The 25,678-nt window shown below is 39.0% G+C and overlaps 2 protein-coding genes across 9 annotated transcripts in view; one reads left to right on the top strand and one right to left on the bottom strand.

The window, feature by feature from the left end:
• The window catches only part of MCPH1 (microcephalin 1), a 232,876-nt gene that overhangs the window by 96,358 nt on the left and 110,840 nt on the right, over positions 1-25,678 (top strand). For 4 of the 7 annotated variants that reach the window (XM_041751940.1, XM_041751941.1, XM_041751938.1 and 1 more), the window contains exon 12: positions 7,999-8,076. In XM_041751940.1, coding sequence (XP_041607874.1) covers positions 7,999-8,076 — 78 coding nt within the window. Of the gene's footprint in view, positions 1-7,998; positions 8,077-16,719; positions 16,761-17,056; positions 17,229-17,279; positions 17,319-18,896; positions 19,221-25,678 lie in introns of those variants that run through there. The other 3 variants (XM_041751942.1, XM_041751944.1, XM_041751945.1) reach the window with 3 other exon arrangements.
• The window catches only part of ANGPT2 (angiopoietin 2), a 56,167-nt gene continuing 38,609 nt past the window's right edge, over positions 8,121-25,678 (bottom strand). The window contains exons 4-8 of one of the 2 annotated variants that reach the window (XM_041751947.1): positions 24,369-24,499; positions 18,877-18,978; positions 18,166-18,332; positions 14,170-14,300; positions 8,121-11,073 (exon numbers count right to left, since the gene is read on the bottom strand). In XM_041751947.1, the coding sequence (XP_041607881.1) occupies positions 10,913-11,073; positions 14,170-14,300; positions 18,166-18,332; positions 18,877-18,978; positions 24,369-24,499 (692 nt within the window). In that variant the 3' untranslated portion in view covers positions 8,121-10,912. The remainder of the gene's footprint in view (positions 11,074-14,169; positions 14,301-18,165; positions 18,333-18,876; positions 18,979-24,368; positions 24,500-25,678) is intronic. The other variant, XM_041751946.1, reaches the window with a different exon arrangement.

Below are 25,678 nucleotides of genomic sequence, written 5' to 3'. Positions count from 1 at the left end.
CAGGCTACCAGTTCCTAGGTGATGTGTGAGTTGCTGGCCCTAGGACCATGTGTTGCGTTGGAAGGTTCTAGAGAGGAACCAGCTGTATTTGGAGGGGGAGATGGGGCTGCTTCCGGAGGATGCAAGTCACACAGGAGATGGAAGGAGGGGCATGGCCTTAGGCTCCCTGACCTTGTCAGTGCAAGACTCCTCTGTGGATGGAGAGACCTGAATACTTGCAGTAAGTTGCTTATTCACCTTGCTTGAAAGCAAGTGAGTTTCGAATTTGATTCAGCCTTTCCTCAATTTGTAGGCCGAATCCTTTCTGGCATCTGTCTCTGGAAGCAGAGATAGCCTAGAGGATATTTTTATTTTCTACTACCTGAAACATGGGTATCATTATTCCATGGCTGCACATCACATGCTACGTGTTTTTGAAAGGTTGACGGGCAAGACAGCGAGTTTCAATGGTATAACTTTGCCACTCACGGGCTGTGTGACCAGTAAGGCAGTTCTACTGTCCAAGACTCAGTTTCCGTACTTGTACTTATTTGTAAGACGATTAAAGGGTCATCTAAATAAAGTGCTCTGTAAGCACTCAATAAGCATTAGCTACTGTTATTAAACAAGCATTTTTGACACTTATCACTGGTCTTCATTCAAATCCCAACTTGAATGGACCTTGAAAACATTATGCTGAGTGAAAGGAACCCGACACAAAGGCCACATATTGTCTGATTCCTGTCCTGTTGCATATATGGCCTAGGCAAGTCCGCTGAGACCACCTGCTGGTTAGTCATTGCCAGGGGGTAGAGTGTGGCAGGGGGCGGGGGTGGTTACCTGGAGGGTACGGGGTATACTCCTGGAATAAGCAAGGTGTTTTGAAAGGAGCGAGAAGTGGTGGTTGCACACATGTGAATATACCAAATGCCACTAACCTGTACACTTTAACAAAGTTACTTGTGCATTATGAGAATTTCAACTCAATTTGTAAAAATCACATATGGAAAATTGCCTCATTGACAGAGGCATTGCATCTATGGAATGGGTTTGTATTTTAAAATAACTTTACGGAATAACATAAAGCATTTCCTGATGTTCTGAGATGTGTTGGAAATACAGAGGAATGGCTTATTTTGGAACCAATATTATTGCCTTGAAACTCTGCCAGTTCAAGTTGGTCTTTGCAGAAGACCAGACCTCCTCTGTTTTCTGGCTCCAAAGTGGTCAGGACATAAGCACCCGATACCCTATTCTTTTGTTATTAAAAAATCATACTATCGATAGCCCCAACTTTTTTTTTTTAAGATTTTATTTATTTATCTATGAGAGACACACACAGAGAGAGGCAGAGACACAGGCAGAGGGAGAAGCAGGCTCCCTGCGGGGAGTGCAATGTGGGACAGGATCCCAGAATGCTGGGATCACGGCCTGAGCCAAAGGCAGATGCTCAACCGCTGAGCCATCCGGCGCCCCAACCCCAACTTTTTAATCCTGAAGTGTAACCTAGAAATAGCTTCATTGCCACAACTATTTCATTAGCTATGTGGTACTTTTATAATTTATAATAATGTATAACGTTTTCATGAGACAGGTTAAACATACCTCTTGTTGCAGGGATGCAGAGAGGCAGAGGTTAGTTTAACCAAGTTGCCTGGATTCTGTGGTGTTAATCAGTTTACTACAGTGTGTAGTTATGGAGAAAACATAAATATTGTTCTCTTGGTGGGCAAAGTCATAACAGCGTACGGAGCAGCAAATTCTCTTAAGGTGGTGGTGTTTGAGCAAATTAATTAATCTTATACCTGAGGCAAAGAATCTATAAAATCTGATGAGAAAAATATTTGTAATTTGATTTGTATTGTTTTCTTGGTACCTTAAAGTAGCAAAAACATTTAGTGATTACAGTTTTTGTTCCTCTTCTATAAGAAAGAAGAAATTTTCAAATGCTGAATGTATGTTTTTATACCTCCGTAAACTCTTGCAGCTAAGTTTTCTAGCAGTTGGTGGAGGCAAGGATGGGTGATAGGAGTGAGAGTAATGATGACAACCTCACTCTTCTCAACGGTTAGAGAAACAAGTATACTTTTGAACTATTTGAAATTAACTAAATTCCCACAGGTTAAACTTGAGGCATAAGTTTCTGACCTTCAGATTAGATTTTGATCAGCAGATATGTTGAACAATATGAAGTCTTTTGTATTCAAAGAATATTGTTGTTTCCCACAAAGAAGGAAGTTAAGGTGAATGTTAAGAGAAATTAATTTGATTGGTTCTGGTTTATAAAATGACATTCACTGATCTTGAGCTATACCGACCAGTCTGAATTTTCTGATTATTCCTTGGAGAAGGAGAAGGTGAAGCAGTTCATAAAAGCACCAGGACCAGTAGCCAATGCCAGTTCTAGATAACAATATACACTTTTTACATTTAAAAATAAAGCAAAACAAAGAAACATTGTGCTTTCCATAGGTACATCCATTTACGCCCAGAAACACTTTGGGTTTGTGCTGTCCTGTTTTATTTTGATTTTGTTTTTGTTTGTAATAAATCAAATTAATCTGCCTCACGAAGGAGTTCCAGCAATTGCAGCGCTGTCACTATTTCTCTTTGGCATTGTATTGGGAGTCTTAGTGCACTAAGGGAACTAAACAAAAAATAGGCACACAGATTGGAGTAAATAAAACTGTTTATTCGCATAAGACATAACTGTCTACACAGAGACTATCAACAAATCTACAAAAAAGCTCCCACAGCTAATGAGTTCAGCAAGGTTACAGGGTACGAAGGTCAATATACAAAATTCAGTTGTATTTCTGTGTACTAGCAATAAACAATTGGAATTCTGACTTTTTTCCTTAAAAATGCAGTTTATATTAGCATCCACAGAAATTAAAATATTTAAATCCTGACAAAATATTTGTAAGATCTGCCTGCTGAAAACTATAAAACTCTATGAAAGAAATCAAAGACCCAAGCACAGAGAGAGATACTATGTTCATGAATTTGGGAAAATGGATATGTTTTAAGCAGTCAGACTCCCCTTCAATTTTTTTTTTTCCTTGAAGTATAGTTGACATACAATGTTATATTAGTTTCAGGAGGACAAATGAAGTGATTCAACCTTTACATGTATGAGGGAGTTATCAGCATGGTAAATCTAGCTACTCTGCCACCATACAAAGCTGTCAGGTAGTAACTATATTCCCTGTGCTGTGTATTGCATCCAGGGTCTTATTTATTTTATAAGCAGATATTTGTACCTTTTATTCCCCTTCTATGTTGCCCATCCCTTTCCTCTCCTCCCCTCTGGCAACCACTGGATTGCTTGCTCTCTCACTCTCTCTAGGAGCCTGTTTCTGTTTTGTTTGTTTGTTTTGTTTTTTAGATTCCACATGTAAGTGAAATCAGATGGTATTTGTTTTTCTCTTTGGTTCTCCCCCATTTTGATCTATAGATTCAGCTCAGTTCCAATTACAGGCTCAGCAAGATGTCCTCATAGATATCAGCAAACTGGTTCAAGTTGCAAAGCCCTTTTGAAATAGAAGAGCAAAGTTTCGTTGGGTAATCACAGAATACAGAAATCTGGGAGATGGTTAAATGAGAAGTCTCATTTAGTAAGACTAAAATTATCCGAAACAGAGTGTTTTTAAAGATCAAGTATAATTTGCTAGGCTTTATAATAAAAAAAAAAATGGCACCGCCTGCCCTGTTGTTTCCCAGCCTGGAGTGTTACTCCTGAAGTAGCTGTCTGATATTTTACCTCCATATTTCTGAATGAAATGTTTTTCTTGCCTTTTTATTTTTTTTTAATTCACTTTCAGACATTATCTATAGAATTCCTTCGATGGAGGATCAAAATATGACACTATGGCTGCCTTTGGTTACTCCCCACTCTTCTCCGCAGTCTACTCAATATGGTTACATTTTTTAACATTTTATCGATGTATATAAACACACATTCACACAGGAACTGAGTATGTGGATGCTATTTGAACTGAGCCATGTAATGTACTATGATTCATCTCTGATAATTTGTGCTTTTTGGTTTTCCTGAGCTAATTGTCGACAGTTATTTTGATTGCTTAGTTTCCTATGCACCTATCAGCAACCAATCACAAAAACTTCTATTATTATTATAACTCTTCTCTCAAATCTGTCTCTATGTCAGATTATCTTCCCATCCCATATATTGTTTTCTTGGAGACGCCACCTGTGAGCCCATTTATTCTCTTCCCCTTGAGACTGGTTCTCTCTAGGTCTACAGAGCTGCTGTCAGCCAGGGACTTTCTACCACTGGGATCCTAGGAATTCCATTCTTGTTTGGTTGGGTCTATGTTTTCAAGCTAGAGGCTTTTATCAAATGGGTATAAAGTCATGTTCAATAAGGAGGCACTGAAAAGCTGATTGAAACTCTGCCTGCCCGAGTGGTGTATAGATAATTTGGTGTGAATTGAGGTGTTTGAGATACAAGCTTTAGTATTTGCATGTCTTTTTCCCCCTGGGGCTCATCTGTGTCCCTGGAAAAGAATATCTGGTGTCCCAGGGGGAGAGCTGGTGAGGTTTTCCCTGGTGCTTTCCACCACTGCTTTCAGAACAGGCTGACTTTAGTTTTGTCTTATATTTTAGAGGAGGGTGAATGAGGAGGTAGGGGATATCTCCTTTTTTACCCTGTTCTGTGCCCCATTTTCAGAGGTATCCAAGACCACCAACTTGTTTGCCTTTTAGAGAATCTGTGGAAGGAATTGGATGCTTTCTATGGACCTCTTTCTCTAGACATTAAGTTTGAACTTCCTTTACTCTTCTAAGTCATTTATAATTCATTCATCTGCTTTGCAACTTCTAAAATATCATCCTGTTTTATCTGCTGTAGACTCTTCTCATTCCTTTTAATTCCATCCCTTTGGTTGAGTCTTGGGAGAAGGTGAAGATAAAGGTGTGCTCATCTTGCTATATGTTAACCATAAGTCAGCTTCCTTGTCTTCCTTGTAAATGATGCTATTATTGACTTGCCTTCAGTACCGATGACATTTTCTGGCTTTGGTTCACCGTAGCTCCACTGACTCACATTATTCAAATAGAATGATTAGATGTATATAAAACAAAAGAGGACCATTTGTGTTTTGCCTGGTATGGAATTAACTGCTTGGTCGCGCCTACATTGTGGAAATTTGTCTCGTCAGTAGCTGTTAATCTAATAATAAGACAAGCAGTTTCTATTTAGATTCATCAACAGGGTTCATGTTTTATGAATGGCAGTTTTAAAATGTCAAAAATATTATATTCATTCTCAGTGAATGCTGAACTAACTCAGCCCTCATGCTAAGGGCTATAAACATGGAATTTGATCCTCTGTATTTATGCAACCTAATTTCTAACTTTATTTAGCATCTTAGTTATTTTTATTCTATCACATATATGATGGGAAGTATGATGGGTTAACCTTTTAGTTCACTTTGGGCCTTAACTGTGATCTTGCAGAGTAGATTTTCTCAATATGTAACACTACTAAAGATAACTTGGCTAATGAAAGAACTAAAGCAGAAAGCTTGCACTGTATTTCTGATTTGATGATTTTGTTACAGTCGAATTAATATTTTCTGTTATCTCTGTCCAGTATTAATTCTTGGGATGCCTACATAAATTCACTTTATTAATTCACTTAGCAAAATTCTACTCTAGATGCCTTATGGTTTTATTTTTATAACATTTAGAAAGGGACAAGCTCAGAGAGCATAAATTTTCTCCAGGAGGCTCTCTTGACATTTTAATGTGGACTACATCGGAACTCAAATGCCACACGCAGTTTTAAGACTGGCTCCTTGGATTCTCTCCCTGGTACATTATGTTTCTCACTTTCTAATTCTTTCACATTGCCTCATGTCTGAAATGAACCTGATTTTGAAACGTTTTACATTTTACTTCCTGGGCTAATCACAGACTTGTAAGGAACCACACGTGTGTTGTTAGTGTGTCTCTGTAAGGTAAACCTTGTGTTACTTAAATGATTTAACCACCTCTGAAGAGCCAGGAAGAAACATGATTTCAGTGTACTATTTATTTTCATACCCTCTTTCATTGATCTTATGAAGATATATATGTGTGTATTGTGTGTGTGTGTGTGCATATATATTTATATGTCTATCTATATTGGTTAGACAGTAAAATCAGGGGAAAGCAAAAACAGACTTAACTGACAAAATGCTCACTTATACACCAGATCTAAGTGAAGAAGGAATAGGGTCTTTGGGAACACACCGCATTGCTTCTTCTCTCTATAGTGAAGACCCATTGCCTGCATTATACTCCATTCCCATTCTGTCACCTGGGGCCCAGCACCCTCAGAGCTCTTTCTCTTGTCTTTTCTGGATTATCTTCTGATTCTGTCAACCAGCATTTCTTTTGCCATGTGCTAATGCCCTTGCGCACACAGGGATAGAAACAGGGTATATTGTTATACCTTACTTAGGAATCTAACCAACCCAAATTTCTTACTTCTTCTTCCAAAGCACCCTTAGCCAAAAAAAAAAAAAAAAAGAGCCCACTTTAACCCTGCCTTGGCTTATGGCATTCTCTGTGCTGGAATGTCCTCTCTCCTCCCCATTTTCTCTGTCGTTGCCTGATGAACTCTTACTCATCCTTTAAGACTCTGCTTAAAATGTCACCTCATCTGTGGACCCTTCCTTGACTCTCCTAGACTGAGTTAGTTTCCTTCTTCTATAGGTTCCCACAGAACTGTTTTGGGAAATCACCATTTGTGGTTTGTCTTCATGCCCTCCTGCCAGAGGGTGAACTCCTCTGGGATTGCGTTTGTGTTTCTAGGACCTAGCATGGGTTCTTATTCACAGGAGGCTCTCAACACGTTGTTCACAGATGAGTGGATAGTGAAATGAAGAAAACAGTGTTGAGTAAATAAATGCATCAGTTTTAAAGTAAGATCCAGACCGGTGCTGGAAATTGTCATTCAGATTCTGTGTCTTGTTACTGTCTTTATTCCACTGGTATGCTCATTTTTCTTAGAAATGAAGTATAGCTCACTCACTCATGTTGGATAAGTATTAGCTTCATTATATAAAAAAGGAAATATTTAAGACCAAGCTCCCAAAGATGGGTCTGAATCTTAGAAACTGCCAAACAGGAAAACTCCTTTCTTCATCCCCAGTAATTCAGCAGAATGAACTTGTTTTATGTAGCTGCTCTAGAAAAGAGAGTGTATTCACCAAAAGTAAGAAATGAAATTGCAGATGAAAAATAAATATGGGATATGTAATTCAGTTTGATTATTTTTGTTGTATAATTCTATTGGTGCATGGAAATAGAAACAGATTTTCAGGGAGTTTGGTCATCAAGTGGAGATGACTGTAGAATCTTGAACATTGTTGAATTAAAACAAAATAAAAAATTAAAAACAAAAACATCATTTGATCATTTAAAATATGTGGGTTCAAATAACATAATAAAAATACTGAAAGCTTGTTTATGAAATACTTTATCCTTCCAAAGTCAGGGAAGGATTTTCAAATGCTTTAGGAGAACTTCTGAAAATATTAGTCCATGTTAGAAACAAAGTCACATGCCAGAAGGGCTGCTTTTTGAATTTAAACTTATGATCTATCTTCTCCTAATAAATGTGTTTTTTTTAATTAATAAAATCCTGGAATATTTACTGAGGATTGTCAATAATGATTCCTTAAATTGGAAACTTGGAATTCTTAAAAAAGTATTTCATATGTTTATTATTGGGGTGGTGTTTAGTAGTTGGCCTCACTAAGATAATAACCCAGATTTCTCATTGCAAAACTTTTTTTTCTTAAAGAAGCATTTATGATTCATAAGATTGATTCAACATGAAGACTCTATGATACTTGGTATTTAAGACACATCTGCTTCAGATCTATGGAGTGCATAGTCACTGCTGGTTTTTTTGTTTTGTTTTGGCCATCTCTTCAAAGTGGCTTATTATCCACTGAGAGCCTAATGAATCTATAATAAATGTTCTTTTTATTGTGTCACTTGTAGGTACTGTGGTCTTTGGAAATGGGTCACTGGATTTCCGAGGAACCGTTTGAACTTTCTAACTACTTCCCTGCAGCTCCTGTAAGTCAGATGTTATTTTATTATGGTAAATACAACTTGGAATTCTCAGGAAATTATTATTTGCATAGATACAGACTCAAGTTTTTATTAAGTCAAAACCAAGTATGCTCACAGTTAAAAACACATAGATCTTTCATAATACTTTTTTTATCTATTTGTGAGAGAAAATGTGGGAATGTGAGAATATTCTGCAAAAAAAAATTCTGCAGAATGAAATCTTAAAGAACTTTAATTATGAAAGTCCTTGAGAAAAACAAAAAATGAAAAAGGACTAGATTCTTGAGGAGGTGGTATGATATCTTGTTTGCTGCTTTAAGAAATAAAGCTGTTACTGCTCATAAAGATAGAATTGATAGGTATAAAAGTCATGGCCTGCTAGCAACATGATACAGTCCTTATGTTCTGATACTTTTTCCAAAATCAGCTTCCAAAATCAACTTCAACTTTGCTGAATTTTAAATTTTAAATATTTCAAATGCTTAGTGGAGGTTCCAATTTCTTTTAAAGATTAATGATTAAATAGGTAATTTCAGGCTTACTTGGAAGCAGGATTGTGTAGATGTTGGCTTTCATTTTCAAAAAAGTTAACTGGTTTGTGATACAATTTATTCTTTTGGAAGATCAATACCTGAAAGTGAAGTGGTGATTTTTATCTGTGACCGGGGCTGATGTTATCTGCTTTTTCATTATGTGTAGGACACTGCCCTTTATTACTGAGTTATCTAGATTGTGAGGTTGCTTTTGTTTTCATATTTAAGATTATTGGTTTGATTTTCTCTACACTTTATAAAGATTTTCTTAAGGAGAGAAAACATTCCTGTTGGCAAGACTCTGTTTGATATATCATATAAGGAATTGGAGTGCAAAGACGCAAATCCCCCCTACTCTCTGTCATCAGAGAGTACATGTAGTTCTATGTAACACGTGAGGCTTGTCTTTGAAATGCATTTTACCTGTGTGGGCACATGGTATCAAGTATGTTGTTGCCAGTTTGTCCTATCATATCATTTCTCCATCTCAGTGTTTGCTGTGTGGTTATTGAGACATCACAGAAACATAAGGTTTCTTTTGCAGTGGAGCTATCTTATTACCACATAATGTTTAAACTTGACACCAAGCTGTGCTACCTCTGTTGAATTTATAAACTGTGCTTAACTCTAAAAAGAGAGACCCATTCAAAGATGGGGAGGTTCTTTACTTAACACATTCATTGAGGAAGCACAGCCAAGTGGTGGAGAAAGTGGTATGCCTGACTCTTCCGGAGTCCATAAAATGTCTTGAAACATGCAGCAAACGTAAGCGTTCTCAAATGAAGTTGGGGTGAGGGTGTATAGTAGTAAAGTAAATTACACAAGAAAAATGGAAATAACGAGAAAAACATAGTGGTAGAACAGTATAAAGTGAAGACAGACATGAGGTAAATGCTGGTTTCAAATTTGGCCCTCAGCTTCCTAGCAGCAGCTGACTCCAAGGCAAATATGTGAGAAATTACTTGCAAATTATAAAGTTTTACACAATGTATGTTAGTATTAATTGTACTATGAAAACTTCAAATGGAGTTAAAACTCTAAGGGTTTAAAGTTTTGCAGCCCTGAGCTTAAATCCATACTCTCAAGATTTTCTGTAAAGATTTGAATCTACTATAAGCATCAGATTTTGGTTTTGCACTCCAAAATGCGTTTCTTTCTTTTCTTTTTTCTTTTTTTAATTTGCTGATGGACATTAAAAAAAAAATACCTTTAGGGGTAAATCTAGTCTGAGAAGTATAGGTTGTAAGTACTTTAAATAGAAGGTTGTTTTTCAACCACAAACTAAACTATAGCTTACTTCCCTAAAATGTATCTTACTAGAAGAGAAAATAAAAGACCTTTGTAATAGAATAGTGAGGAAAAGATGGTAAAGTCTCTTTGTTATAGAATTAAATGTATAATTTTCTTCATCATTAAAAAACAGATCTTTCCTTGTTATTAGCACAATCAAATCACAAAATCGTAAATGTTATCATAAAGGTTAAATGTAATTATCTAATAAGTTATATTTAATTACTAAAAATACCTTTATATTTAACAGCCAGGCAGAAAAAAAAATAGTACAATCTCCATATAAACTGAAAGAACACACATTTCTATAATTTCAGAGATCCTGGAAGTTTTCACCATTTAAACTTGGAATACATATTTGAGCATTCACTTAAATCTACGCTGTCAACACATTCGTAAATATGCTGATTTCAGGATGAAAGTTTAAAGCACCTAAGAGGAGGAGTGAAAATGCATTAACTATGTTTTTTCCTTCTCCAAATATTAAACTACAAATAAGCACTTCCCAGAAAATCCCTGAATACATAATATATTTTTATGGCTTAGTGTTTTTTTTTTCTTCCTTTCAGTTATGATAGTGATGCTGAATTCAGGACATATGGATATTTACACAATCCATAAACAGGACTGAGAAAAATGTAGCTCCAAGGTTATCTCTACTGTATAGCCTAAGTGTTCTGTTTTCCAGTTATTTACGGATGAACTCGACACAACATTCTTGGTTGTGACATCAGAGTCTGTAAATTGTCAGTCTTAAATTCGCGGGCTTAGGTTTATCTTGCCATAGGCGTTCTGCTGGGTCACAATACCAGGGCTGCGCTTGGGGCCTGCGTGGTGCAGGCCTGAGTGAGGAGGTCTGCGGGGCTCTCAGCTGGAGCGTTTGGATCCCGGTGCACCCGCGTGCACGCCACCTGTTTGAGGTGGAAGAGACACTGACGCAGCCTGGGCTTTCCGAGCTTCGGGCTGAGGTCTTGGCACCTAGCATAGTCCGCTGCTCCTCCGGTGTGTGCAGGCACCTAGAAGTCCGCCGGCCGGATCATCATGGTTGTGCCCTTGAGCGAGTAGCCTGAGCCTTTCCAGTAGTACCACTTAATGCCGTTGAACTTATTTGTGTTCTGCCTCTGCGGGTAGTACATTCCGTTCAAGTTGGAGGGGCCGCATGCATCAAACCACCAGCCTGTGAAAGTAAGACGCAGAAGGAATTAGGAACTTGGTAACCCTAACTCCATCTCAGCATGGCCTTAGAAACACTTGACTAATCCTCCAGTCGCATTCCGTGCATTTTAAGTAGACTCATGCAAATATTCGTGCATAAAGAGTGTGCCACGCTGACAGATGAGCAGTATGGTTTCCAGCCTTACCCAAGTTAAATCCTAGCTCCGCATGGCAGAGGTTCTTACAGTCTGCTTTGCTCCTTTTTCCCGCGTGAGAGTGGAAAGACCATCACCCATAGACGTGCATAGCACGTCTTCCCTGGTCCCAATGTGGTGACCACCAGAGTACGATGGAAGGCACGGATAAGTCTAACACTGAAGAATTGTTGGATGACTCTCTTTGGATTCCAACAACCTTGTGGGCCAGACTATTCAGCTTCCCTCTTCCTACCAGACATTTTTTTTCTTATGACTCCAAATTTTAACTGCTCAGAGGAGCTAGATGAAAGAAAATCATCTTTAAGTCCTAGAGACAAAAAGGAAATTTAAAGCTATTGTGGTTTGCTCGGTAAGGTGAGGGAGCTGCCTGGTGCAACAGCAGGGGCAGGGCGTGGGTCCCATCCCACAGCTACACCTGAATGGCCATGCTTGGGGTTTTAATGCTCTTCCCTAGAAACAGGAGTGGGCCCCAAGCCCTGGTTTTCAGGGAAAAGGAATGATCTACATCTACATAGTCTAAATAAATTTTAGAAACATTGTGTTGCAAGTACACATGCAGTATGATGCCATTTATGTAAGATTTTAGAATATGGGGGGAAAAACAACTGTTACTAATATCTGCATACCTAGTGAAATAAATAGCTAATGTGAATAAGCCTGAATTCATTGGTCACCCCAGAGGCAAGTGTTGACAGGACAGCTTCAGTTATATCTGTGTAGTTTTATTTCTTTAAACAAAAAAATATTTTAATATAGTGATTATATTTATTGTATTTACATATTGGACTGTGACCAATTATTTCATCCAGTTACAGTTCATGACTTGAGCTGATTCACATTAATGTTCACTTGATAGGACATTTGTGCGTGTTATTTAGAATCCTTCAAAATATTCAGGGATATTACGGATTTATAGATCCGTTCTGTTCTGGAGCCTGTTGGCTGATGTAACTATAGAATTTGCTGTCCATGCAAAAATATAGCTGATCTGATCGTCAGGCTGGTTACCCTGGGCCCAGACCACGGGTTGGAACCTGATTTCCTTATGGTCAGGACGGCTCCACTTCTCTCTTGGGCTGTGTTTTTCTCCCCAGTCTCTTTCCCACTTCTACTCTCAGCCCTAAATCTTGATTTGAGTAAATAAATATATTGTTTCCTTGGTTATTAATGCATTTCTCCTACTCTCTTGAGTAGTTCATGACATATGGGTGGTCTGAAAACCACCGCCCTGTCGAGTGGACAGCTGGGCTCAGTGTGGGAATGGCAGATGGGAAAAAAGGATTTGGTACATTTGGTCCCCCCAACCCACCCCTTTTCCCCTTATTGTTGACTTCAAAAAGGGTGATTATGGTAGAATGAGGGAGATAGCAGCTTTTCCACAATCAATGTAACAGGTTTCTCTCATTGAAATAATCATTGAAAAACTATGGCTGATAGAAGCCCTGTGTTGCCAAGATAGATTTTGTGGATACCTATAAATAAATTATCTAAAAAGCCACAGGACTGATTTTTTTGTAATGGATTCTAATTCTTTCAGTGTTATTTTAAAGACATGAAAATTACTGAGTTTCAAACTATTCTCATAAGTAAATCCTTTCTGTGAGCACCTGGGTGGCTCAGTGGCTGAGTGTCTGCCTTTGGCTCAGGTGGTGACCCCCGGGGTCCAGGGATCGAGTCCCCACATTGGGCTCCCGACAGGGAGCGTCTTCTCCCTCTGTCTGTGTCTCTAGCTCTCTCTGTGTGTCTCATGAATGAATGAATGAATGAATGAATAAATAAATAAATAAATAAATAAATAAATAAATATCCTTTCTCTTGACCGTAAATGATTCTTAACTGGAATGCAAACACCATGATAAGCTTAGATCTTGTTTATGTAGTTACCTTATATTTGTCAAATAAATTGACGACAGATCTTACCTTTGTCTTTCCTGGGTGAGTAATGAATGAATTTTTGGTAATAGAATTTATGGCCTCTACAAATTAGAGGCTAACTTCCTGTTTGCCTTCACATTCAGTTTGTCCTGTCGGCAGAATTTTCGTTGCTGGTTTAAGTCTTTCAGTATTTTTAAGAACTCGCTTGATAGCTTTTGTCAAGCTTTTTTTCTTGTCTCAGTCACAATTAACTAGTTCTGGCCATTCAATTTTTAAACTTATAGAAATTAGAAGGGTGGATTTTCTAGCAGTTGGTTCCTGTCCTTGAGCTCTTAAATGTTGCTGGATACTAATCTGGCCATTTTAAGTGACTGTTAAAATAGTCTCTTGCTTCTGGGTGTGGTTTCCATTTTTATTTTTTAAAGCAGTCTGATATGAAAGGTAGGGAGCAAGGAGAGCATGAGAATAAACACATTAATTTAAATTGGACAACTGTTTTAACTTGGCACACTTAAAAAAAATCAGGTTAATTAGCATCTCTGTGTTTGTGTTTGCTGTGTATAAATGAAATCTCTAAAGAAAGAGAATTGCAAATTCCGTGTTTTGCACAGTGAGTTATTAATTAGAAACACTTTTGTGTTAATGAATCTAGGTCACTGTTTCAGTCACTGCTTTGAATTTTAACCTTTTTAATAAAGCAAAATGAAATTAAAGCATGGCTCTGACATCTGCTACTCAACGTGCATAAGCTCAAGAGAGCTTGCTGGATATCAGATGTTTCTCTCTGTGCCAGAGTGAGGTCCTGAAGAGACACAGTTGGCCTGCTGACAATTCTAGCTCAACATCACATTCTTAAGACTCAACAGTCTGAAAAAGTGAAAAACAAATCTCCCTACATCTAGTAAGTCTATTTATGAAATGTGGACATTGTCACCAATCACAAGTTCAAGTCCAAATGGCCAACCTTTCACTCTATGAAATTCTTCCTTGCCAAAACAAATAGGAAGAGAGAAAAGTCATCCCACCTCCTGTGAGCATTTGTGAACATTTGCAAATACATTTGTCGTTGTCTGCATCCTTTGTGCTAAAATCATTTCCTGGTTGGCTGATGCTGCTTATTTTGCCGGCCGTCCCTGTAAGTCCTTTAAGGTGAATCCTGCAAGCATGCAAAGAAAAAAAGAAAAGAAAAGAACGTAATTGGCTTGGGCTGTTGATTTACCGTAGTGGAAAATTTTTTATAATGAAGAATTCCATTCTGCAGATACGCGTTCTGTACTGGTTGGTGTACTAATGCACACTCCCGACAAAATATTTTTGTGCTGGTATAAACAGGAACCAACTTATCATCAAATCCTTAGGCAATGAGGAATGTTTTCGTGAAATCTTCAGCTCATCTCACTTACACAAGCATTAGCAGGGGCTTCAGGGCCCTTTCATTTATTTCCCTGCTGTTTTCAGATAAACAGAAGAGGGGAAAATACAATGTGAAAGGGTCCTCTTTCCAGGTCTCCCAGCATCATCCATACAGAAATGAGAGCCCTGAGAAGACGAGACAACTTCAGGCATCATTATTTTCAGTGGAGTGGTAGGGATGGGAAGCCTTGTAGGCAAGGAAGGATCATTGAATTTGGAATAGAAATCTATAGAACTGTATAGAAAATACATCCTCATTTCTATATGGTATTGTAATAAACTTGCTGGATATTGAGAAAGTAATAAACGTAATGTTAAGTTAGACACCAGATAATAGCCCATACTTTTAGAAGATTGCCAAAATCTGGCTCGCATCAGTGATCTGGGTGCCAAGGAGAGAGGTAGAAGGGAAAGAGAAAGTGTGTTAACACTGCTTCAAGAAGGCCCATTGGCAGATTGGCACAGTACAGCCCAGAGGAGGGATTTTCACACGCCCGTGTGTGGCTGTGTAGGATGTGATGTTACTGTGTTGGCAATGGAGGATGGTAGTGGGCGAGCCCAGCTGGTTGATGGTTGAGTCTTCGTGACCTGGGGATCCCATAAAACAAAACCCTGTAACATCTGAGGGAGAATTTTACCTCAGGTCCCCAAAAGGATGCTCTTCTCTTGCTGACCACTTCCTTGAAATTATTATATAAATTCCAGGCATTCGTGTTGGAACAGAGGGTAGAGAAGAGAGGGAAGGTTCACTGGGGACTGTCTCTAACCAGACTGTGCCAGGCACTTTCATGGATGTGTTCGTGGAGCGCATGTACCAGCCCTGAGAGGCAGGCATTCCTCCTGTTTTTATATATCAAATTGTTGAGATTCAAGATAGATGAATCCGGTGCAAATTCTAGTTCTACCACACTCCTAACTCCTGTGTTATGGTTCTACCCTGGTAGACACTTACCAGGGATGTTTGTTTATTGAGGGAATGGTTCTGAAAAGATGGCAGTACAGAGCATGCCAAGCGGAGTTCCATAAATTTTTGGTTCTAAAGCTACTTTAGCGTTACTGACTTAGATTTAAGATTCTTTTTAGTATTGTAGCTCTAGAACCCCCATCATAAGGCATCATAAATTTCTGAATTTCAGTGTTCTCAACGTTTCAGAAACGACCCTGGCCCCTAGCACAGTCTCTCATTACCTGCTGCAAAGCATTTATATACATTCTACTCATCTCTGGGATTTTGAAATGCTTTGGTTTCTTTCCAGGCCCTTCTCGTTAATCATAGATAGCATCCAGATAAACCACTCTACTTGTCCTTCCCCCTTTCCAGCCTCTTCTCTCCTTTACAACAATGTCAGTTCTCGTGGGACTCATTAAACCTCCACGAAGGCGAGCAGAATCAGAGAGTACGCCATGTTTTCTTTGTGTTTCTGAGAAGGGCTGTATCATTTTTAGATCCTTCTATTATATGGCCCCCCTGGTTTATAGTGGGTTTCTTTTAAATTTGGTTCTTAAGAATAACCACATTCTTGAAATTGCTTTATGTTGGTTATCAGTTGACTTTGTAGAAGAGTGGAGTGAAAGAAGCAATGCCAGCATTGAATAATGAAATCTGAACATTTGTATAGAGCTGCCACCAGTCTTTAAGGTTTAATATAGTATCAAATAGTTTTTAGTTTTAGTAAAAAAAAAAAAAAAATCTGTCGATGCATTTATCCTTTCCCTTTGACATTTATTTTTTGGTTTTCCAGCATTTGGGGAACATTTCTTTTGGGAAAAAAAAACTCAACTCCATGGCTACAAACAGTGGCATTCTGAGACCCCTGTGTATTGCTCAGCCATGTCACCGCCTGCTTGTCACCACCATGTTTTTCTGGGACAATCATTGTTTCGATGTAGTATCTGCCCTACGCTGCCAAGTAAATTAAACTGAGCTTTAAATGAATGTGTGCTTTTTTAAATGGCATATCCCGAAACTGATCGCATTTCTAAAGGAAGTATCTGTTAAAAACTATCTCAGTTTAAAACATTTTTATAATGTCAGCATACAAGGGTAATGACCCATTTTGTAAAATCTCCTTATATAAACAGTCTAATCCTTAATTTTTGTGTTTCTTGCTTTCTTTCTTTCCTCTTTTTTTTTTTTTTTTTTTTTAATTCCTCTGTTGCAGATTCCTAACTGTTGCCAGTTGAAACAATATTTAGCTTGGAGGTAAAACAATGATCAACCACTCGTGTCTAAAAATTCATTGAAGTTTTGATCTCTTTGGAGTCAACTTGGAGCTGCAGGGAGGCCCAAACATCTATCTTTTCATTCATCTGCGTCCTTCTCTCTTCAAGGGAGCCCTGCTCTTTCTGTGATGAGAACCGATGGGCTCTGTCTCACTGACTTTTCAGAAGTCATGTCATTACTTGTTGTACTGTCTCATTACCTGTCTTCAAAACTTTCAAAATTTTGACCCTCCCGTTTATAAAGCAGTAGCTGTTTTCCTGTGCTCTTCATTGTAGATTCCACCCCAAAGAAGCCAACTCAGGGACTTGGAAATCATGCATATTTTCTAAGCTGTTCAGAGTTTGGATTATCTATGGTGCAGAGGGGCTGAATTGGGCATGAATGACATGTAGGTGGTACTCGAGGCCCCACAAGGACTGTTGCCTGCGATGTTCGGTGGAACTTTATTTCTGACTCGAGTGTAGATGTTTTCATGATGTGCATGCCTGTGCTCTTCAGACTCCTGCAGGCCTGTGTTGGTGATTGAACAATTCTTCAGTGCCTCCTGAGACCAATTTCTGTGGTGCCACCTGGCACACGATCTCCCTGCGGCGTCGCACGTGGGTTTCCAGGTACCTCTGTCCGTGATACCACACGCAGGTAGATGCTTTTACCCTACCTGCCGTGAGGTCACTCGTCAGGCAACGGCCTCTCAATGCCTGTGCTGCTCTCCGCCTCTACTCTCACGGTGCTTTATAGCCAGAAACTAAATTCTGAGTCAAGGATGCCCATGCTTTTCTTGGAACATTCAGGATAAGCGCCGCCAAATGCGTGGGGCAAGACAAACACTAAGGGAGTGCTGTGACTCGGCTGTTGTTTCTATGGTGGAGAGTAAAGGAGTTGCATGACTAACCCACCTAAGTCTGCCACTTGTAGACTTGGTAACTCACCCTGATTTTGGGATGGAACTTGACAATTGAGTGTGCTTTAACTGCAGAAAGATAGATTTAACTGTTAAAACCTTCTGGAAGAAAACCGTCTAGTCACAGGTATACCCTCCATTGTGACATCGGCATGACTTTTTATAATACGGACACAACCTTTACATGTTCTACAAATACTTGTTGAATGCCTGTTATGTGCCAGGCTTTGAGGATACAAGACAGAGACAGCAAACAAGATGCTGTCCTCGTGAAGTTCCCCTCATATGGTTAAAACCAAAGTTAGAATCTTCAAACTAGAGGAGCTTCCCGAAAGGCAACATGGAATGCTGAGGAACGAGAGGTTTCCTCCGTTTAAGGTATCCTCACAGTACTTCTGATCCTGGTTGATGCAGTGGGGCTCTGACTTTCTGGAATGCTCACCCACCAAATCTATTAATGTTTTCCAGTTACACACAACTCACCTGTAATTGAGTTCTTCACCGGAGAGATAGAAATGTTCATACAGCGAGTACGCCTCGTTTCCCTCCCAGTCCTTAAGGTGTATTTTAAGCACATATGGCTGTTGATTGGTCACTTGGAAAACAAACTCATTTCCCAGCCAGTGTTCGCCAGAAGGGTTCCCAAATCCCTATAATCCAAGTTGTAAAATTCAATCACCTCATTTATTTTTTTTTCTTCACTTATTTGAAATCAATAGTCAATCAGTTTAAATACTTCCCTGTTCTCTGAAAGTTTGAGGTGTTCTATATAAGAAAGTAGATTTTTCCAAAGGTCAGTTTTTTTTAAAAAGACAAGCTTCTATTGGAAGAAAATTAGTACTAGAGTAATTAGAACTACTTGGGGAAATCACCAATAGAAACATGAGTGTAAACAGCTCAGTTTATTGACATGTGAAGCTCTGTGAAACTGTTGGCTTACCGAAAAACGCTGAGCCTGCCATTAAAAATAAGCCTCACACTTGCATGCCTCTGTTTTGATATATAGTTTACTTTACATTGACAGGGTCATTCGTTAGTGGGGAGACTGAAACAACAGTTAAAAGGAACGTTTTGATAACAAAAATTGTCAACAGTCATTGGTTAGTTTTGGATTTGTGGTGCAGGGCCTGCAGATCTTGAAAGTTAGTTTTCAGAAAGAAAATTATTTTCAGATGGCTTAAAGAATATTCATACCACTTTATATTCTTTCCAAGTCCTCTGAAAATCAACACTGCCATCTTCACGCCGCTGAATGACCGTCCACCCACCTCCAGAGGTTTCCATGTCGCAGTATGCCTGCCAATGGGAAGTGCACAATTACTGCGTGGGAAACACCAGTGACTCAGGTCTGCATCTGAACTCACAGAAACAAGACACATGTGGATACCTATGATATGACTTGTGCTGATAGGGTTCCCCAGGGTAAATCTTTGTGGTCCTCCAAGAAGCAGGTGGTTTTAAATAAATTGAAAACCAGGAGTTTAAAATGATGATGAAAAATAAACAGTAATATAACACGATTTCAGCATCGATGAGAATATGATTTCTTGTCATTGTCTCTTCTAGGCTAAAGACCCACCCCAATCGCTGACCCAAAAATCGCTGTTTCTTAGAGATTTATTGCAGTTGGGACATCTTGGTGGATTGGTTCCAAACCTCATCTCCAACCTGCAAAAATCTACCAACCTGGAGTTCACAACTCCAGAGACCTTTATGATAGTTGTCAGTCCCTATCAACTCCATAGAGAGTTGGGTAGAAAGAGTACTTTTGCACTGTAGGGTTTCCAAGACTCCTGTTATGTTATGCTGTGGGGTTACGAGGTTCTTCCACGTGGGATAAAAGTCAGATTTCTCGGTTCGACCCTCAGTGTGAGAGATCTGAGGCTCCTGTGTACCAGGGTGGTGTATGTGACCTGAGTGTCACCTAGTAGCTCTACCCCTCAGATCATGACTTCAAGCTTCTTTGCACTTTGCTCACTGCCCATGGTATTTCTCTTCCTAGCTCTTTTTAGTTTTTGCTTTCAAACTGGCTTGGTGGGTTTAAACTTTGTTCAGAACACAGAATTCTGTCTTGGGCCAGGAGCATGCATGCTCACTTTCCACTCAGCTGGAGTTTTATTATGAAATTAGAAACTCCTGCAAATAAGATTACATAAATAGTTTTAAATAATGAGATTAGAGTAGAACAAAAAATTCTCCCAGAAAGTTCAGATAAATTTTCCTATGGCATACAAGGTATTAAATATGAAAGTTATCATTCAAAACCAATTAGAAATAGTCTTCCTCGGCTGTCTTCCTCAGTCTTTTTTGGGAAATAATGGAGAAAATTTTGGCAGAGTAAGTTTAAATGTGAACTCTTCTGCATTTGCGAGTTAAAATCTTCAACAATGGGGGATAAAAGAGAAGCAAGAGCATACCTAGACCTAGTGTTTCATTTTCAAAGCCTTGCCTGATGTCTCATTGCTAATGGGACAGAGAGCTGCCCTTGGAACCCAGAACCCTCTTCTCCAGCAGATTTCTCTCCACTGCTCTTCCCATCTCTCTCCACAAAGGTCCCTTGGCCCATATTGCTTTCCCTGATGATCCTCACATTTGGGAGCACATGTTCCATTAAAGAAGATTGTATTTCTTAAGGATAAAATGATTTCCCCATTTTAAATTAACCAGACAAATAATATTGACCTGCCTAAGGTGACCCCTTATTATCTCCCTGCGTTGATATTATTATTATTATTAATTATCTTGCCATCATTGCTGTGCACCACTCTGTTCCAAGTACTGCACTGGGTACCCTGCATATATTATCAGCAAACCTGACGCAATTCTGCTGTGATAGTGTAATTTTGCATTTCTGAAAGGAGAAAAGATTTAGTGAAAAGATTCAGTAAAGTTAATTTGACCAGAGTCTTTCAGCTATTAGGTGGAATACAGGACTCGAGTAAGGTCTCTTAAATTCCTCATTCTGTACCCTTAAAAAAAAAAAAAAAAAAAAAAAAAAAAAAACACCATAGTAGACTGCCAGAAACAAAGAAACTTGACCCTTTTGTTAATAGGCCAGAACTGCCCTCAACATGGCTCCAACTTGAAATCAGTTCATGAATAATACTGCCTCTTATTTGCCTGTGGTCCACCCAATGATCAGTACTGCTCACTTCTCTCAGTATGTCTCCTAAAAGAAAATTAGTTTATTAAACTAGCTGAGTATGCTATACTGGCTTGAGGAGTTATGTGTGTACAGACAAGTTACTTCCTCTGTATCCTAAATGGCATGCTGGTGGGTGGAAAGACCGGATATGGTTTTTAGCAAGCCTATCCTTGTTCCCAGAATATTTGATTTTTTGCTGTCAACATCACCATCATCGAGTATCATGAACACTTAAATCAGAGAAGTAGTTTGTCTTGGTGTGAAAATCAGAGTCCAGACTGGACATTTCCACCGCCCATGTGAAAATGGGTTGAGCTGCACTATTCCCTAACTCCACCAGGGACAAGGAGGAGATGATTAGAACGTTTCCTTAATGTCTCTTTGTTCCTCTTAAAAAGAAAAAAAGAACAAAGAGTTCATAGAAACTAAAGTATCATGGTTAACTGAGTCGTGAAACTTTCAGAGGAAGATAGTGTTCAAAGAGAGTTGTCCACGTAGCCAGAGGGCACTGGGTGAAAATGATGAAATGGATTATCTCAGGATCAGGAAAGCAGACTTCCTCAGAGAATGCCCAAGACCTCACCGCTCCAGCTACGACCAACCCCAGGGCAGCTAATGCTTTTGTTAGCACACTCTTGCATGGTTCAGGGACCTGATAGCTTGCTCTCTAAAACTTGAAGTCTTTTAGTGGATGATGCTTGATTTAAGTGTCATGCTTCAGCTCTGAGGCCCTGGTGAATGGCTGATGAAACAGTAATCACACAGATAAACACCAGGAGACAGATACCCTGTGAAATTTAGGGAAATGAAATTATTAGGTCTCTGACCAGCAGAAACAAACTCAAATGCCCTTGATGCAGTTTTTGTTTTTATCTTTTGCAGAAACATAATGAATTTTTCAAAAATAAAGTTGAAATACGTAAGCCCCTTCGGAAAAGGTCAGCCCAAAGATGTCTTGAACGCACTTTTCCTGAGTTAGATGAAACAGGGCAAAGATGGCTGCAGAGATGTCATGCAGAGAAGCCATCTCATAGTCCTTGGGGACAGTCAAAATGGTAAACAGTTCACAGTTATCGAATAGCTGCTTAAGTAGTAAGACCTGTCCTAAGAGCTGATGGCCATGGTCACCTCAAAATCGCTCTGTCAGACTGTGGTGACTTCATCATGTTACAGATTAGGAAACTGAGGCCTTACACAGGGTAAATGATGTGCCTCAGAGGCACAAATTGGCAGAGCCAAAATTTAAACTCCCGTCTCTCAGGCTTTCTCTCCCTTGATCAGATGGTGAATTCCAGGGTCTCAAGTCTGGAAGGAAATCTAGAAATCACTTAATCTGGACCATTTATTTTAGAGATGAGAAACTTGAGGTTTGGTAGGATTGTTGTTCCCTGCTGTGCACATGAGTTATTTTTACTGCAAATGTTTAAAAGAAACATAAATCCTAAGGTTGCCAACCATGACCTGAGATTCACGTTGACCCACAATGCTCTACATTTTCCTCTTGCTATAGAACATTTCAGAGGCCATTGGCTTTGACATGGGGCTTTGGGGTGGGAGCATTGCACTGAGTCACGGAAACATTTATAGAGCAGTTGGTTGGTGCTGTGTGATCAGCGATTGCCCTCTGTATTTGCAAAAACATTCACACTGCACTGATATCCTCTCTCCTCCTCCTGTCGCCACTCCTGTCCCCATTTCTTTGGGCCAAGAAGAGACCAACATCTGGTGACAGATAGTAGTATCCGAAGGATTGTTATGAAAACCAGATTACAAAGGGGATTGAGAGTCTTCATACAGGATCTGTTCATTATTTTCTCATCTGTAGCAGACTATTTATGTTTTTTTTTTTTTTTTCCTCCCCACTAATGCATTGCTTCTAGGGCACTCAGGGACATTAACTGATTTCCAAGGTTGATTTAAAGCAGCAGGAATGAATTAGAAGGGTTTTCTTTGGAAAGTATTGTCTTGAATAGCACAATATTTATCTTTTAAATTCATAATCAAAGTATATGTTACTGTTTCAAATTCTATGTCCCTAAACCCTTAATGCTTAGATTTTGAAAGTGCTTTTTCTTATTAGCATTTTAAATACTGAGGATCTTACTGAGTTCAAAGAGATAATAGTTCCAGGAACCTCTAAAATTTCCATTTTTATATATTATCGATGGCCTTTTCTGTAATTGTTTACATTGGTTTAACTTGTAACAGTTACAGTTAGATGAAGACATATTTGTAAACAGTTAATATAAATACAGGCCTCTGATAATCATATAACACTTCACACTGAATCTCCTGTATTATTTTACCTTCTCAAACCTCTGTGAGAAGCCACATTGAAATATTCCCTGGGGGGTGTGATTTTTTTTTCCCCCTTCATCTAATGCTCAGGGTCTCTCAGAGCAACTTCAGGAGCCGTGCTCACTGAGTAATCCAAAATACTAAGAATAAGTGAGCTAAGCTATATACTATCTTCTCCTGATGGCAAGTTCTGGCTGTTGATTCACTTTCCACAAAGTAATTGAGCTTATGCCTTGAAATAAACTCCAAATACTTGAGAAAATGAGCTCTCTCTTTGACGGTATGTTTTAAGTCTTCCAGCCTATGTTAGGCGGGGTAAGAGTAGCAAATCCCAGCGATCCTCATGGGGTGACCTGCAGACTCCTGGGTGGGCCCTGAGGCCCTCGCTGCCAGCCACAGGGCTGACACTGTTTCCTTAGTGTTACTGTAATGACACTAAGACGTTTTTCGCCTTCGACACTGTGACAGCATCCACACCGTTGGTACAGAACCTCCGGTGGGGGGACCTGCCAGCACCTCAATGAATCAAGGGAATAGAGCATGCTATATTTGAGTCACTATATGCTTCAGCCACAACCTCGCAACTGGGAAAAAAATAGGTCAATTTCGCTTTGGGACATCCTTGACAAAGCAGGAAAAACCATTAATTGTATTGAGTCTCTACTGCTGAGTACGTGCCCTCTAATGAGCTATCTAATGAAATGTGAACTGTCTATAAATCACTTTTGCAAACCAGGGTACCATGGTTGTGTCAAAGAAAAGCTTTTTTGTGGCTGTTTTAGTTGTGAGCTAAATGAGCCTTTTTTTTTTTTTTTTTTTTTTTTTGGTGGAATTACCAATGCTACTTGAAATAACAATTGAAAACCAAACTAGTTGTTTATTTGAACTCTAGTATTCGGAGAACGTTTTCTTTAAAAGTAATGAAATGAGTCTGACACTTGAGGGAAAACTATGGACAGTATGATTAAGTTAAATGCAAGGAGAAGAGGAATTAGATGTCTTCTGATGATAAAATAGAAATTTCTACATCATTGACATGCCCGGTCAGTATCTGTGTGCAGTGGCTGGACTTGGAGTCCTTGGCAAGTACTCCGTGTGGGGTAGACGCTCGGTACATGTTTGTTGCTTTGCTTTGCATGAAGTTGGGAAAGGTCTGGGTGTGTAAACTGCAGTGTGGTTCCTCTGCTTCTAAAATAGTGTGTTTACAGCCAGGAAGTTGAAACCAGGACACTAACCACCATACCTTTATCTCCTCTGTGGAATTAGGGAATGTTAGCGTATAGATGCCATTGGTTGTCAGTCCTGACTTGAATACTTCTGCACAGTCTCTGAAAATGATCTGCTCTTCCTTAGCAACAAAGGAGTCCTTAGGTACTTTAAAAAAAAACATAGGAAAGCATTTAAAGAGAGTTCATGGAAAGATACAAGTTTATTATTTTGAAATGCACTTAAGTTTTATTACATTTGAATTCTTATAATAAGTAAAAAGGACACATCAGTTTTTATCCTTTCCAAAACCATTACTGCTTTAGTCTGTTCTGCATTAGTTCTCAAAGATTATCACCAGTAATCCATACTTCTTTTTTTTTACCATCAACATGTAATGCAAGTACTTTGCAATTAGCCATAGTAAACAATTACTTTAAAAAAAATCTTCCACCTTGACTAGAATCACATACAGTTATTGCAAAAGAACAACAACAAAAATAGAACGTACAAACAGTGTCCCCTCTACAGTGGCTGCGGGGCATATCCCGTCAGCCATGATCCTATCCAGGCTGTGGATGTGTTTTCTCCTTTTTTTAAAAAGTCAGTATCTGAGGTCAAGTCTTGATACATTTCTTTAGACTATTGGGTAAGGACCTTAAGTATTCTTTGGATTTTAAGCAACCATCCCATTATAGTTTGTGTTCAAGAGGAGCCATTAATTTATCTTTGTCTTTGAAATTCTAAATCTAAAAATCCTTCAAATTTTTACTCTGCTGTCAACATTTAGATTTCCCAATCCTTTTTACCATAAAAAAGTGTGTGTGTGTGTGTGTGTGTGTGTGTGTGTGTTCTTGCAGATATTTGTATTCATTCTGGAGACGCACCAGAGCATAGGCATATAGCACAAATGTGTGGGTAGGTATCACAAGTGGACAGAGGTTCTATCTTCACATCACCTTGAGACATATAGGAAAAGAAAACCCTATTCTGTTACCCTCTCTCCTGTGCCGTTTTTTTCTGCCCAGATTTGAGCTGCATGATTTTCTCTACTTTGGCTCACCAGAGCTAACACCTCATATTATCTCCTTCCCACTAGATGTCAGATGATTGCCTTTTCCTTCTCTATGGATGTGAAAAAGTACTTTTTTCTAAATGATAAGAGAGTGAATCTCCAATTGGAAGGCAGGTATTGGCAACTGGCCTCTGGTGTCAATCCTGCCACTTATCATCAAGAATGGGCGATTTTTATTCATTTCCTTGTCTAAGTGTTTCTGTTAAAATTGGAATAACTGCATGACTCGAGGGTGATATGAAAACGTACTATTTTTTTGTGAAAATGAAGAA

Source organism: Vulpes lagopus, chromosome 4 (assembly GCF_018345385.1).
Source record: "Vulpes lagopus strain Blue_001 chromosome 4, ASM1834538v1, whole genome shotgun sequence".
NCBI classification, from domain to species: domain Eukaryota; kingdom Metazoa; phylum Chordata; class Mammalia; order Carnivora; family Canidae; genus Vulpes; species Vulpes lagopus.
This window is presented reverse-complemented; position numbering and strand designations above follow the sequence as displayed.